The following is a 16,932-nucleotide window of genomic DNA, read 5'->3' on the forward strand; positions in this document are numbered from 1 at the left end:
AAAAGTCATTGAAAACGAAATAATTGGCCACATTAGTGTAGAGCGCCGAATAAATGTATTTTTCTGACGTTCAGGCGGAGCTTCAGGCTCAGGGTGAGAGATGTAAGCCTGGAGACGAACATCCACCTGCGACTTATTACCATCGGGACAATCTGGACTGTGGAGCTGCTAATCAACCCGCCTCGAGTATATTTGCTGTAACAGCATCGATAGTGCTCCTCGTTCTCAGATGATCTGCCGACTGAGTGTAGCTAATTTTTTAGTGCTGTATATTTTCTGAGTATCGAAAGGAAAAAAAACAAAGGAACATGAAGAAACACACATATTAACACGAAGAGAAAGGTTTCGAAGGAAAGCTTCATTGGAGCTGGAAATACGTCGAGTTTTCAATAAACGATTATATATAGAACGTTTGAGGTTAAATAGTATTGAATCTGAAATTCAGTTCAGGGCGTCATATCGAGAGTGAAAGTGTTTAATACAGTTTTTAATCGAGTCTTCTTTCAAATGCTCTTCGGGACTGAACGACTGAAGTTAGAGAGCATCCATCAGGATCTTCTTTGCATGGAATTTTAACGTCTCAAAAATTGGTGCTATACATTTTCGGGTAATTTTGCAAAAGTGGAGCACCACCTTAAAACGACTTCAATTTTTTTTATAATGCATCTTAAGAATCGCTAATGATGCAACATACAATATTATGGCGAGGAAGAACCTCCAAGACCATAACAAAATTAAAAAGTTATAATATTTAATGGCAGGAATTTGTTGCAGGAAGGGTTGCAATTGAAGAGACACCCCCCTCCCCCCACACACACACTCAGAGCGAAATCTTTGGACACGTGCAAATGGTTGGGTTGGGAAATCGTTGAGTGGGTCTGCAACAATCTTTGGATGTTTATGCCGAATCGTTTTTATTACCCATCTTCGTTCCATTTTTAACCTTTTTGCCTGTGAACACTGTTATAGGCTGCAGATTCGAAAACTTTTATTAATCATAGTCTAACATGACAAGTTTCCTTTAACCCTTTCAATCACAGTGGATCGCTACGGTCCCACCCTACAAAAAATCCCCTCAGAGCTCTAATATTAAACCAATTCTATTGAAAATGAATATGCAGGGGTTTTTATGGTCGTTGATTATGAATTTGAAGTCAGATTTTGAAAATTCGAAATGTCGGATCCAATATTGCGGACGTGAAATTCCAAATACTTATGTATTTTTTTAAAACTTTATAATCAGGGGTTTTCGGGGTCGCTGATCACGAATCCGACATTCGATTGTGAAAATTTGAAACGGTGGATCCAGTATGACGGACATGAAATTCCAAAAAAAAACAAAAAAGAAACAATAGTGGAACTAGATACTCTCCACGTCCTCGTCGTTAGTTTTGGGTAGCGCTCTAAAAAAAATACATAAATATGATGCCGTCGGAAAATTTGACCTTTATCCCAGGGAAAGAATTCTTCGAGGAATAAATTTCAATAATTTTCTACAATTTTTCATCCATCATCTTGAATCCGACCTTTTGGATATTTCAAATCTAACGCCGGAATCGTAACCAGTGACACCGAAAGCCCCTAAATACAAAATTTTAGAAAAATTAATAAGTATTTGAAATTTCACGTCCGTCATAATTGATCCGTCATTTTGAATTAACAAAATTTAATGCAAGATTCGTAACCAGCGACCCCGAAAACCTTTGGTTACCGACTTTCATGAAAATTGATCCAGATGAAAAATGCACGACTGAAATAGTTAATCGAACAGTATTTTTTTAACTCGAAGTTCGGTCCTGAATTTGAGGTCACATTACGAAATATTTAACCTGAAACAAACTGTATGTAAATTATATATGAATATTTATACAATTACTTTAGACTTCGATCTTGAAGTATTACACGGGACAAAATATCGAATTTCGTTCGTAACAGTGATGTGATTATTTAGGTCGTTGCGATCATTTGATTTTGGAATAATAGTCTTCAAATACATAAGGAGAACTTGTCCTGTACTACTTTTATTTTTTGCATATCTTAGGTCGAAAAAATGGAGGGAAGAAACAGCTTGGAGGCTAGAGAGAACTGAGCAAAAGAAATTTTCGATTTTCTCGTTACAATGAACAAAACATCGTTTAATTTTTTTTTTTTTTTTCATCAGTTTACAAATGCTCTCTCATTATTCGTAGTTGTAATTTGTATCTTTAGCATTTTACATTTTTGTAAATTAATTTTTTTATCAGTTGTTCAAATCGAATCGATACTGAAATTATATCGTTGCTTTCGAAAGCTCCCGTTTGGAACGGGAATTGCTTTGAATTTTTCAAATATCAGGTACCACGGAGATTTCGAATTCGTGAAAAACTCGAGGATGTCGGGACACGCTCGTTTATTTGAAATTGCAATCGGTTTTGTGTGATGAAAAAAATTCTAGATGGTTCAAAAACAATTGCTTTTAATCCACTTAAATAACGATTTGCCAATCACTAAAATCGTCCGAATTTAAATCCTTGGATACATTTAATACTATTTAGTTTTCTCCGCTGCTACCAATTTTTCTGAGTGCTTAGAATTTTCACAGACTCCGATTATTGGTGGTTCAATTTTACGAAGGAACCAATGTCTCGAATGAAAAAAAAAAGTAATTTCATCCAACCGAGCGATTCGTGTGAAAAAATATTACAATGCGTGAAAGTTTCTTCTTGGAAAACGTCAAAAGATAAATCATGTCGAATCGAATTGTAAAAGTCTTGAGAAACACGCGTTTCAAAGTTCCACGTCCTCATCACGAATTCTGATCGTGTTATCGAAACGAATGACATTTATGAACTCAGTTAAATGATTGCTTAACAAAAGGGTTGTTCCGGGTCGAAAAAATTATTTGATTTTCTTTGCACTCATGACGTGGATATTCCTTTGTTTCAACGACGAAGTGATAAGGTCAGTCGCATGATAAATAAGAAATAGGTGATAATAAGTGATGCAGCGTAGGAGACAGGAACGCAAATGTCCAAAACATTTCCAATGTCTCTAGAAAAAACAAATCGCACGCGTAAAAGTCATATCGTTTATTGAAAAGTATATATAATATGAATACATATAAATTGGAGAAGGGAATTGCGAGTGCGAATTTATCGAAAAGAATCCAAATGAACAATTGCATAATGCGCTAGTGATAAGGAAACGTCATGTTATAAAGCTCGTAAGCTCATAAGAATTTTGAAAAAGAAAGAAGGAAGACGATTGTAAATAATTTTTAAAATAAAACAAACTAAAAACGACAACAAAAACAGTTGGAAACAAAGTAAAGAACAAAAAACACGAAAAACAAACATGAAGAATATTTAACTATTAAGTACATTTACGAGTCATCGAGCCCGAATCATGTACGAGAGGACAAACATGTTTGTACATCATCGATGTTAGAAATAATATTTTTTTTTATAATTAAAGAGTATATGACGCGAGAAAGTTGAAAAAATATGAAAAAAAGCGGAATGGCATGTGCGTGAAAATGCGATAAAGAGTGAAAATTGGTGTGTGGAAGGGAAAAAGCGAGAGAAAGAGAAAATATCTTGTAGAATAATAGTAATAAGACAGTTGAAACGCGTTCAGGCATACTAATGTAATATGCTTTAATTTTGCGTATTTTTTCTCGAATGTATTTGACATTCGATAACGAAATTAAACAGTAAACTGCCATTTTGACAATTTATCAAGGGAAAAAAGAAATCGTAAACAAGCGAGTTTATGTTTTGCCCTGATCACTTGGATTTCATGAGATTACTTTAACTTTTTTAAATTGCGAATCAAATGTGATTTATGTGATAAATGTGATTAATTATTTGATTCTTGAGTTTCCAGCCTAGCGTCGTTTTAACATTCCATGATAGACAATTAATGTTGAGGATTTTTGCAAAGTCTTTCAACAAGAACTTCGAAGTAGAGGTAAATTATTTTCTGACGAGTCAATATCCAAGATTAAAACGTTTTCAGTGATGAAAAATGTTCGGATAATTAATTCGGTATTTCGTTTGTATTCCATATGATAATATTGCGAAATATAAGTAAGAGCAAAAAATTGTATTTTCTGAGGCACGTAGAAATCCATAATTTCAAAAGTATCGAGATAGAAAATTCATAAAAAAATTTTAACAAGTAATTCGTATTAATTGATTATTCGTGTTTGATGAACCTAATGTTAACGTTTTCTACCAAATTTCTGTTCACAAATCGATGAGACCGCTCACTATTTAAAAGTAAAATGCTACATCATATACTGTATGTATATAATACAAATTGTAAAAATGATAAAAATCAAAGACAAATAAATGAAACATTTATCCATAAAAAAAACATAAAAAATGATTTATATTTGTTCTCTTCATCAATGAACTTTGTCTTTGCGAAAATCCTCGATAAATCAACTTATTTTGCAGAGTCTAAGAGATCTATATTCGGAGAAAAAAAGTTGAAATACGAAAATTCAACAATCTCACATATCAACATCAATATTTCACGCTTCAAAAATCTTCAACCGTCACTTTTTCTCGACGAGAGTAACTGAAATTTATTGGAATGATGATACCAAGTCTAATTGAGCTTCAAAAGATATTACGCTGATTCATTTTTCTGATGACTGAGATCGAAAATACAAAACTCAAGATACTTGTTTTCGTTTTTTTTGACAGCTCTTCGAAAGAATTAATTACGTTAGTGATATTACCGGTAGTTGGAAATGTCCTGTTCTCTTCTAGAACATGACTGACGCATGGTTTTCTACCACAAATATTACGGGAAAAATTCTGCAATATTGCGACTTGATGATAATCACAAAGAATTCAGCAATCTTCAAAGCATTCCAAACATTGATTTCAGTTATAAAAATCATCGTGAACATGATCCGTCGAATACTCAAACTTTTTTTCTCTAAAGACAAATGAGCTTTGATTTGAAATGAGATTGTAAAAAAAAAACAATAGAATTATACATGATTCGGTAATAAAACTTAATGGACAGTTTTTTTGGATACCAGCACAAGAAAAGGGTAAAAAAAATGTGCAAAATGTACTGAAAAAATGTCTGCATATTGCAAAGTAAAATTGAAAAATTCATCCGCTAAGGATTGGGAAAAAATGGCTGGCACAATTTTGTATGAATTTTGTTCTAGTGAACGATGACATTCTTCCAGAAGCTTTTATGAAAACACAAACATGTTATTATTCGGGTAGTGCGTGAGTGCTCCTCTGGCGTGTTCGTATGGATCGTGTGAATGAGAAGTAACGAAAGTGCATGTGATGAACGAAGAAGCTTGAATCGAAATGTTTTTCTAGTGTTACTGGAATATGAGGATCACCTGGCAAAAGTGGTTCCTTTGTAATTAAACGAAAAAGTACGAGAATGAAATGGTTTTATTATTGACACGATTGCTATGTTGCCATCGATCGGTAACGAAACATTTTAAAGGCTCTTTCAACTTTTAACGATCATTTTAATTGTAAAATAAATTAACAAAATGTAAATAACGATAGATATTAGAAAATAAATGAAACAGTCGATGTAGATCAATCAATTTATTAATTCATAACTAAGATTCGCTATCAGTGAACGTTTACATTTCGGTAATAAGTTTATTTCTTTTGTTTCTTCATTTTAATCCTTAATGTGCGTATGTGGATTACGAAAATTCGTATTAAATTGCTCGTCGAAAATCCCTCTCACATGTATTTTTGTTTGCGGCACCTTCGATATCAACGAATTTCTTCCCTTGCGCGTCTTCTCGGGAACTTTTCCATAACTCGTTACAATGGTCAATGTTTGAAACGTGAAAAAACATTTTCTTCCAAAGACAGATGAAAATTCAGAGAAGATAACACAGAAGGTTCGGTGCAAACATTTGAAAAGCCATGTCTTCAGATATTTTTGTATCACATGCGTTTACTTCACCTTTATCAAGAGAGTTTTAGTGTCGTAGGAAACTTCAGGAACGATCGAGAAATTATCCATGAAAATGGTTTTCGATGACACTCTATTTATTATATCCTATCATTTCTTGTTTCCGTCGATATTTCTGTTTCTCTCCAAATTTTTATTCGGTTACTCCCATGTTTTATTTTTCCCCCGTTATAGAAAAACTTTATTATCAACTATAACTTAATATTCTATGAGTTTGTTTAAACTACGGATCCTCATGAATTTCGAAATTCAATAATTCCACATCCATTCAATGAATTTCTGGCGTTTCGATCTTTTCAATGAGTAAATCGACGCAAATAAGTTGGGAAGTTTAAAGAATTATGGTACACGGAGAGAAAAAAATAGTAAGAATTACTATGCTGCCATGATATTGGGGTTCTATATCGCCCATTTTGAAGATTTTTACCAAAAATATTGTAATTTCCAAATAAATTCTGAATGAAAATTTTTAAATTGCCTATTTTGATGTGACAAAGTTTTAAACTGTGCTATTTTTTCCTAACATAGTTCACCAAGGAAACGTTGTAAAATTTATGTTGACTCGATGATGAACTGTCAAGTAGAATCATTGTGCCGTTTTGCTATACTTAGTACTGTTTTCACAATTGAAATTTACAGTTGAACATAGTAAAATTTGAGAAGCTCGAATACAAGCGTCGATCATACTCCAAAGTGTTTAGAAATTTACTATGGTAAATAACAGAATTTCATTCGCGATTGTACGATAACATGCCGATACACATGTGTACCGATGTATTTATTTTGACACCACTCATCAATTTTTATCGAGTCGCTTCACAAAAAATTACTATGTATGTTCGTAAGAATTAATAAATATTACCGATATAGAACCCTACCTCTATGGCACCATGATAGTTTTTAATGAAATTTTCTCTCCGTGTACCGGCCCAAATAAATGAAACACATGAACCCGCTTGAAAGCGAATTTACAGGTTATGTTCAACCCAACTTCATCGACAGCGATTTAAAAAAAAAAAAACATCTAATTTAGCTTATTTACTAAAATTTCGCAGTGTCGGTGTGTAACTCGATTTACACTCGTCAAGTGGATTCTAATTTATTTTTCAATATTTTCAAATGTGAGAAACACCTCCGCTTCACAAAAATCAGGATTTTTCGGGAAAAACACGAACATTTGTGTTGCTGCAGGCTTCTCAGAATGGAAAATTATTGAAAACAGTAACTTTTTCGAAGTCGATCGCTCCAGTGTTTAACTGCTGGAATGTTTCAACCGAAATACTAAAATATTTAAATCTGTTTGAAAATTCGTATAATCCTTGAAAAAATGTAGAGGAAAACGTATCATAATACGAATTTACACTGATCCGTTAGTCGTTTCACAAAATCGAATTTATTGTTATTCCTCCTATTTAAAAAGTCGTCGTATGTAACAAATTCACCTTCCATTGTCAATCCATTGTCGAAATTTAGCACGTCTTTTTGTTAGTGTAAATCGTGTTACTTATCTGAATATCAATCGATTTTTATTTTCTCAGATCATACATCATTTTTCGAATATTCAGCAATATTTGAAAAGTCTCAACTCGCATTCATCCCCATACTTGCGATCAGATTCTCATGCATAATCCAATACGAAAGTGTTTCGTTGAATTGAACATCCCAATTTTCTGGTTATTATTGAACAGCATTCGTCAGTTTTAATCCTCCAATGGTAATTTTCTTTTTAATTCCTTAATGAATGAATAATTGTGAGAAAATTAAAACGCAATAATAAATGGGGATGTTTTTATCAAAATCTTATATTGCTTGTTCGAGATTCACTTTTAATTCACAAAACATTGGAGTTTCAAGTGCTTTATTATCGATATTGAAGCTGGCATCGTTGGAACGCGATGACATAATTCTTTAAGAGCAAAAAAACTAAATTACTTTCTGTCCGAAATTATTCAGCATCTGGACAGGAGAAAAAAATTCAGTACATTCCAGAGATGAAAAACTTAATTTCGTATTTCTTTTTACTGACGTACGTGACCACAGATCTCATTTGGCCGAGTAAGAAAAACGATAATTCCTGTAAAACTCATTCATCAGTTCATAAAGTTCATCGATTTAATGGTAAATCGTGAAAAAATCTTTGGCACTTTTATCCTCGGTAGTAAATATTCGTTTGAATGAGCTGTTAAAGTTGCAGCATTGGCTGACCCTGCTGGCCCTGCCCACATATAACGAGGGCAACATTTTTGGCTCCAATGCAAACCAAGAGGAGAAACATCCGTAACAATATACCATCGAACGTTTTCTCGATTTGTTTCATGTCGCCGCTACACTATCGCACTCATGCTCGTTCGCATTAAATTGCAGCATTTATTTATCCACTTTTATTTCCTCTGATTTTCGACCAATATTTTTCGATACTTCATATTCGAGTAAAATAAAGCGTTTCCGGGGACCACGCTCGGAATATTAAATTTTCGATGAAAATAATAAATGAGAGGAAAAATGATGCACCCGGAGATTAAACTTCGTTATTCGATGTTGACTAAATTGTTACTCCAGTCATTGATTACTTAATTAACATCATCAGAATTTCATAATCAGCCATTTATCTTTGGTGAGCAAAAAACATTTTGAGCATTAGCCTCTCATCGCTGCTTTCCAATATTCATGAGCCGTCCATTTGCGAAGAAATAAAAAAACACGTAAAAAGTATTTGTGGAGAAAATTCAAAAACGAGACAATGCTTGGCTCCGCACCCTTTTGTCCTTAAGTGCCAATGACTGGAGCATTCACTCGATGACGTTTCGACGTTCGTCGAGTCTGGAGATTGCAGATGAAAGGGGCAGTGAAAAAGTGTGTTCGCGTTCAACGCGAAGAGGTCGAAATGGCCACATGAGACGTTCGTTGATGGCGCATGGCGCCTCAGACGGAGTAAACGTCATGAAGAAGATCGGGAAGGCTTTTGAACGAGGCGTACTCGAAGCGCACTTCTCGAAGCTCATGGTTCCTTCGTTCAACAGAGTTCGGATCGCTCGCAGGAAAAAAAATGTCACAGCAGACAGTTGATCGACCAGCGATCCGTAAGCGACTGTACAAATTTTCGGAGTACCGAATACGACGATGACGACTATTCGTCCGTGGCGCAGTAACATCGCTCGCGAGTCCATGATTACGTTGGGAATTTGATGCTGAATTGAATTCGAGGGTAATTGACGTCGCCGCCACGCGGTACTAACTGTGATCGTCCGGAGATCCTGGATCCTCGGTTTGCGTGGCGGCGTCTCTTCCTCACGTGCACGTTGCTTCGTTACATATCGCGCTTCCGGTCTCCCACGGCAGTGGTGGCGTCGTATTTACCAGGGATGGCGTCGAGCATCGCGCCATAGAACATCGGTCCATCGAACATCTTTCTATACCTGAACAAAAATCACTCGACATTAATTATGTATCTTCGTCCGGAAGCATATTAAGGGGGTCACCCCGCGTGACAGCCGGATCTTTCGGAGTTTTGAGACGGTTTTTTTTGCGTCGAGGAAATAAAGCATCGACTACGGAAATTCTAACGGTTCGTTTATTGATATTTCAACTCTACGGCAGAATTGCTAACTCTGATATCTCGGGCAGATTCTATGTTACACGAGCCCACAGTGCCCATGTGTTTCATAAAGCAGTGGATATCGCCCGAACAGAAATCATACTAAAATATCAAAAATTGAAGAATTTTCACGCTTTGAAACACACATTTTTTATTCTGAGTGAGTTCCCAACTTTGTGTTCAACCGTCCGGTCAGTAACCGTTTTGAATGGTGAAACGAACGGTGAAAGTTTTGGTTACCGAAGGGACGGTTGAAAGCGTGAAAATCTTCAATTTCTACTATTTTCGTATGGTTTTGGTTCGGGCGATGGTCACCGCTTTATAGATTCAAAGGCTCTTTGATGTTTTGATTTCGGATAAACCAATACCTCGGAATACCGGAGACCATGAAGAAACACATGGGTTCGTGTGAACTGATGTAAGACCGAATCTACCCGAAACATATCGGAGTTCGAAAATTCTGCCACAAAATTGAAATATCAGTGAATAATCTTCCAAATTACAAAAGTCTATGTTTTTCTTCTTTGTGACAAAGAAAATGGCGAAAAACCCCGAAAAATCCTGCGCACGCACGAGTTACGTCCTCAAAGCTTTTTTGATCCGTCCATAGAAAAATGATTTCCAATCACTGGCTGGATGATCGAGGTTGAAAATGTCGCTGGTCGTTTACGAATTGAATTTTCTGTTAAATTTCCTTACGATTATCGAAAAAGAAGTTTTACCTGATAAATCTAGTCCTCCGATACTACAAACGTCTAAACCCCCTGTGCTCGTGGCACAACAATGATGTTTTTCGCCAAGTGGTTTCCGTCTGCATAGAATCTTGAAAAAAAAAACAAATCGTAACAGGTCAAAGGCTGGAGAATCTCGATCTCTATCCCCGATATTTTTTCTTATTTCTTCTCTTGATCGCCGATAACGGATTCGACATCGTCATACCTTAGTGTAGAAAATCTCTCGAGATATACGACGAAAGTGATTGTTGAGCAGCCAGTAAAGAAAAGGATTCCAAAAGCTGTTTGACAGAGCGAGCCACGTTACGAGGAAGTCGAGAAACGGCGGTGGTTTGCTTCCGGTACAGGCTGCCACAACTTCCTGGATGGTCCACGGCGTGACCATGACGATGAAACCGAGGCTCATCGCCGCCATTGTTCGGGAAGCCGAGGTCGACAGTCGTCTCTCGTGTGCCACGAGCTGCAAAACCCATCACGGGGATCCCGGACGAGATACGAGAGGGTAGGAAAGGTCATTTTCGAGCGCAAGAGGAAAAAGAGGTGGAGGGGGAGATGAAACATTAATTCTACTTGTCTCAGCGATTTCCCTTAACTTCTAAATGAATGCGCGACGATTTGTATCGCACTTGATACATATGCTGTTTTACCTAATTATCATTTGGGAAAGAATCTTTTTTTTTCATGTAGCAGATCGGTTACTAAATTTTTTTTTAATTTCCCAATTTCACTTCTCAACAGTTTTGATGAAATTTTCACATTTTTATAACAAATTATGGGCTCCGCGATTAAGGAATCTGAAAACGATGCGACAAATCGCATTCACGACGTAAACAAAGCTTCTTCGTGAGATATAATAAAGGTAGCGAGGACCTCAAGTTGAACAATCTGTGGGTATACGACACACGCCTCCTTTCTTGTAGGTTTTCTTGCAAATGGAAACTTTGGTGTGTAACAAAAGAAGACTTTTTTTTATTGAAATATTGTACACGCAACGTCAACTCTTGAGAATCCTTTTTCCCATTTTCGCGTGACTTTCTAGCCTGGATGAAGGATTACGAAAGTTCGTGATGGCTGCCGAGTCTTCCGGTTCTCTGCTCTTCCTTCTCATCCCTTCTCGCCTGCCTCGCCATCCCCTTTCTCTCTTTCCCTCGGCCGCCCACCCTTCTCTCTGTCTGCTTCAAGTTAGTAAAACCATTTGTTCGGATAATGCCCACATTCACATAGTGGAAATGTTTTACCGTGACATGAAATGAGAATCGTAGCTTTTCTTTATAATCCCACGGCACTCTCCGTCTCCATTTTTCCACACGCTCATCACCCTCGGGATCATCCTGGCCCTAATTTGCCATTCCATAATTAACGTCAACTCGCTTTTCGCTACTTTCTCCGTTTTCACTAGCTCTACCAGAGGGAATATTTTCGTTGTCGAGAAAAACACAATTTATCGGTGAGCTTTCATACCAAATAGAACCGAATGATGCAAATAGCTAAAATCCTAGTTTTAGTGAAAACTTACCGACGCATGCGCGCTAAATACCGTAGTTTCGATCTTCATCTTTTAAGCTGTCAATTTACTATCGCTCGAGCTACAAAATTGAACGTTTTCGAGGGTGTTGAACGGAGTCAACAATTTTCATGTTCCCCCTCTTTCATTTTTACTCTGCTCTTCTCAAAGTTCAATAGCTCAGAAACTTCGACCATTCCAGAATTTATATTTTCCATAAAAAAAGCGAAAAAAAGCATTCCATACGTTATTTATTCGGAAAGAACGATCGGAGCTTCTTCAATCCGGAATCTCAGAAACTTTCGAGTTAAGCGAGGTAATTTGTATTAAAACATTCAATGAAATCTGTAATTCACACGAGCGTATGAAAAAGCTTTTCCATCTTCTTTTGTTTTCAAACGGAATACATGAAATATCGACTTACGATGCTTCCGGTGCGAGGAGAAGATTGGAGCAAACTTTGAGCGAGTGGATAAAATCCGAATGCGAAGGAAGATCTGGCCGCAGGGCATATGAAATATAAAAGTACAATCGTTGCAGGAGGTCGTACGTCGAAACGTCAAGATCCCAGTGATCTATAACGCGAACTTTTACCCCATTCGGTCTATATATAGCACTCAAACTTGCGTGCATGTATGGATGTTCGACTGTTTGAGCTGTGCACTAGATTTCGTATACACAAATTTATATATACACGTATATAATAAAATACTTCGAGAGGCTGTGTGTACAGAACAAAACTATGCAAATATTCATGTATGCATGAAGAATCCACGTGGCTCAATAATGTTACTCGACGGCCCTGGTTCGCGAAGTGAAAAAGAGGAAAAGCGAAACAAACGAGAAATAAGAGAAGAGAACGGCAAAGCGAAAAGATTGAGAATTTCAAAATTTGGAAGAAAATTATTCAGTAGCAAGGAAAATCGAACCAATATCGTTTGTTTTGTCCTCGAAAATGGCACAGATACTGTAGATCATGTCCGAAGGATCGTATTTTATGGGTGTCTGAATTGGATCGATTTTTACTTCCTAATTAAGGATATAAACACTTTGAATTAATGTCAGAGTTTTCAATTCAAAATTGTAAATAAATTTGTTCAACTTATCTTTTGGCGAATGAAATTACAAGCCATTAACCAATCGGAGATCCATCACTGTGACTGAACCCAAAATTTCATTCATCCCTGACGAGAATACTATAGTTTTTTATGTAACCAATCGCATTCAAGAGCGATAAGGGTAAACACAAAGGGAAATGGATCGAGAAAAAAGTATTAATAAAAAGACAGAAGACTATGACAGGAATGGGCCAAGCCAAGAAGAAACGAAATCCCGAAATAAGCAAATGTGAGGTTATACGAGTGCTCATTACCAATTTCGTTCAATCTTTAAAGAAGTTGAGGCATTAGAATGAAAATGATGTCACCGCTTTTAAACCGATTGCATCTTATAAAGTGAAGTGTAAAAAAAAATCAGTTAAATTTTCAGACAGTTTAGGAGCGTCGTTGCTGAGAAAAATCAATAACAATTTGGGCCAAATAACATGTAATCTTATGGAAGTCAAGACACATTCAGTGATATCTCTGTTAAAAATGATGCTAAAAATATGAAATTTTTTGGGCAACATGAGCAAGGCTTGCCGAATAATGTCAATTTTTTTCAGATTTATTAGGAGATTTGCTGAGATTATATTAATAATAATCTGTTTTTCGTGCAGTTTTTTGAGGCTAGGATCGTCACCGTTCGTGTTTTCGACTGAGCTTTCACCAGTTTTTCGTCTTTTTTTCCCCAACTTTTCTTTAAAGTGTATGCAACATTGCCAAACTGTAAACTGGCCTAACTTTTGAAAGGTACAGGTCATCACTTTTGGGTAAAAAAAATGACTGTACAGCCTCAACTTCCTTAACGTTTCTTTATTACTAATAAGATAATCGTCTCAAATTTTTTCCCAAACCTTCATTATATATTTCATTGTTATTGTGTACTTTTTCATAAACTTAGAAGCGTTCATTCGTTATATGGAAAAATAAACAATTTTTTAAGCTATATCCCCGTGTATTTTTTTTTTTATATTTAAACACATTTATCTCAATAACCAATAGGACGATCCCTTTAAAATTTGATACGCGTGTCAGTCGACTACCTGTTTAAACTCTGAGTAAATTTCAAGACTGTCCTAAGTTCTCGTTTCGCGCACGAACTACCTTAATTCGTCGTAGCGACGATGCATCAGTCTATAAAAGATTCGGGTGATTCAGGATGGATGTGAGCATAAGATTTCGAGGATGCAAACCGGGCCGACGAACGCGGACATAAATTCATGGAATGTGAATCTCACGAGGACGGAAAAGACAACTTATATCGAATGGAAATTCATCGAAAGGAAAGATCACATGGGAAATAAAGAAAGTGATTTGAATAGCATTGCTCCAAGTTTTTGTACACGCGATGAATCACGAGTTCGACTCATCAACGACGAACCCAATTTCGTATAAATTAGTGGTCGGTCTGTGTCTCCCATTTTCTTCGATTCACTACGCCGAAGGATTCCATTTTCAAGCCCCTTGAATAATGTACCTCCTATAACTTTTCGAACTCGCTGTTGACAGAGTGTGCTTTCCGCGAGCAAATCCTTTCCCGTATTCCGAAGCATTTCTCCTTTTTTGTCCACATTTTTTCTACCCCACCGAACTACCGCAAGTACATGCTTTTCACGGAATCCTCTTCTCCTAGTCGCCCGGCTGTGCACTTTTGCAGGCTACTGAAAAGGGCTAAGGGTATTAGGAGAACGATGGATGCGCAGTGCCGGATGAGCCTAGAGAAACGAGAAAGGGATGAAGCCTAATGCGAGGAAAATAAGAGAATGAGAGAGAGAGAGAGAGAGAGAAATAAAGATAGACATTGGCACCGTGAGGATAATCCAGGATAAAGAGGCCTCGTCGTAGCTCAACTTTTCTCCTGATTCCTCGTTTTATATCCAGCTACATTCAGAGCCCTTCGTCTCTTCCGTTCCCTTTTATGCTTCGTGTATTACACATTTAATATGTACTTATCTACTTGGACCTCGCATTTCACACTTTTCTTTCATTCCACGTGTACATAGGACCTTGCCCGTTGTACACGTAAATAACAGGAACTTTTGTTGTTCGCGCGCGTTCATTTTCCACCGTTCTAAAATTCGCTCCATTACACCGATACTCCTCCCGGACATCATTCATCCATGGGCTCACTTCTTTCCTCACAAATCCGGGGCTTATTCGCACGCTTTTTAATATACACGCGGATAATACCGTGATCTCGTGTCTCAGTGAAATAATAAAAAAAATAATATAAACTCGACGTGGCAGTGTAAAAAGTAGACGCAAACTATTGGCGACTGAGTTATAAAAGGGAGGAATAAAAATGTACGAAGAATCGAGTGATCAGAGTGCGGCATTTCGCTGGAGAACTTGCCGAGGAATCAATGCGAAAATAATCCAGAGCAAAGGCCCATTCCGCACGTCGTTGGTAACGCGATTTCGCGGTGGCAATGGAAAAAGAAAAGTAACGAGGACACCGAGGAGAGTCATAAATCGAATCTTCGATCTCCGAAGTCACGGAAGTTCACATCGCGACGTGGATGATGGGCGGCAATAAGGAGAGCGCAAAGAACGAGGATGGAAAGGACGGAATCGAAGTTACATCGTCTTCACCGGACCTGATGCCTAACCGCTTGGTCTCCCCGGAACGTTCGGGTAATTACCGCCCTGCCATTTAACCCACCCGCTTTACTTTTCTCCCTGCTCTTCCTTCTCCTCTTGCTCTCTTACTTCCTGCCTCCCTTGCCATGTATTCGCTTTGCTACCGAGGGCGCAGACAAGGAACTCCTTCCACTTCCGGTGAACGTCGAGTTTTACACGAGGACATCGGCGATGAGGCGCGCGCCATATCATCGGTATCGTCAGTTGACATGGCAGAGAGAGAAAGAGAGAGAGAGAGAGAGAGAGAAATCGCAAGACGTTCGGAGACTCGAATATCCATTTCTCCCCTTATTTCTCCCATCGCTTCTTGGCTATTTGACGTAAAACCACATCGCTCGGTATTTACCATAGCAAAAACGTCACGACCCCTTACACCCCTCGAATCTCACGCGATGAGAGCTTCGGCCTGATAAATCAAGCGGCGTTTTCCTCCTCGAGGTTCCGTCCATTATTATCATCGAGCAAGGAAACTACGGAAACTAACGATACGAAGATTGATTGAAGAGGATGAGCGATCGAATGTTTAATGCACCCTGAGAACGCGCACTCAACTATTCATTCACCACGATTATTATTCCCATGAAGAGCAGCCGTTATTTTTCTCCAGTTTTATTTATTCCAGGTGTCCTAACGTAAAAATAGTGAACAGTCGAATAAAAGTGTGAATAACGCAAAAGTTCGGTTACCGAGCGACAAAGATCGATCAATGAGTCTAACTCAATTGGAGTTTTCAAAGTTAAATCGTCGATATTGACGAAATGTGTCATTGGGTTCGTTGTAAATTGTTCGGCATGGCAGCGACGAAGCCATGACTTTACGAGGCATAATTTACGGAGTTCAACCCAAACGACTTTTTACACCGCTTCTCTGTCTACCATTCGATAGCTCGTTTTTCTTCTCTTGAATTGGAAAAACGTTCTCACGGTGATTCGCCGAGAATTCGTTGCTCGTTAACGATCGTCTCAATTACGTACATTTGTTTATCTGTATACCGACAGACGTACGTGGAAATATGGAAACGAACGTCACGTTCGTGTTTTTCTACCATTTTTCCGCTCTTTCCTTCACATTTCTTTTCGCAGCTATCAAACTCATTTGTAAAAAAAAAGATATTCGGCAACAATTCGACCATAGCAGGGAATAAAACATGGCAACGAATGGAGGCTTCACATTTTGATATATCGAAATGTCTTTTTTGAGAAGGAACCAATCAAAGGAAAGAGGAAACTCTGCTCGCTTAGCTTCCATAGAAAATGTTCTATCTTCGCTATCGATGGATCTTTCAAATATTTCGGAAAACTCTCGCCTGAAATCCATCGCGAAAGAGAAAAGTTCAGATTCATTCGTCGAATAGTTTTCCCGTAAACATTTTTCACAGCCTCTTTTGATCGTAAAATTGCAATG

At 37.5% G+C, this 16,932-nt stretch overlaps 2 protein-coding genes across 7 annotated transcripts in view; one reads left to right on the forward strand and one right to left on the reverse strand.

Moving 5' to 3' along the window:
* Positions 1-5,562, forward strand: part of Invadolysin (leishmanolysin-like peptidase, invadolysin) — a 334,327-nt gene extending 328,765 nt beyond the window's left edge. Inside the window, exons 14-15 of one of the 2 annotated variants that reach the window (XM_043413089.1) lie at positions 75-247; positions 775-5,562. In XM_043413089.1, the coding sequence (XP_043269024.1) occupies positions 75-233 (159 nt within the window). In that variant the 3' untranslated portion in view covers positions 234-247; positions 775-5,562. Of the gene's footprint in view, positions 1-74 lie in introns of both variants that reach the window. The other variant, XM_043413088.1, reaches the window with a different exon arrangement.
* LOC122407102 (trace amine-associated receptor 9) overlaps positions 5,559-16,932 on the reverse strand; it is a 62,125-nt gene continuing 50,751 nt past the window's right edge. For all 5 annotated transcript variants that reach the window (XM_043413090.1, XM_043413092.1, XM_043413091.1 and 2 more), the window contains 3 exons: positions 10,490-10,744; positions 10,273-10,372; positions 5,559-9,371 (listed from right to left, as the gene is read on the reverse strand). In XM_043413090.1, coding sequence (XP_043269025.1) covers positions 9,244-9,371; positions 10,273-10,372; positions 10,490-10,744 — 483 coding nt within the window. In that variant the 3' untranslated portion in view covers positions 5,559-9,243. The remainder of the gene's footprint in view (positions 9,372-10,272; positions 10,373-10,489; positions 10,745-16,932) is intronic.

Source organism: Venturia canescens, chromosome 2, assembly GCF_019457755.1.
Source record: "Venturia canescens isolate UGA chromosome 2, ASM1945775v1, whole genome shotgun sequence".
NCBI classification, from domain to species: Eukaryota; Metazoa; Arthropoda; class Insecta; order Hymenoptera; family Ichneumonidae; genus Venturia; species Venturia canescens.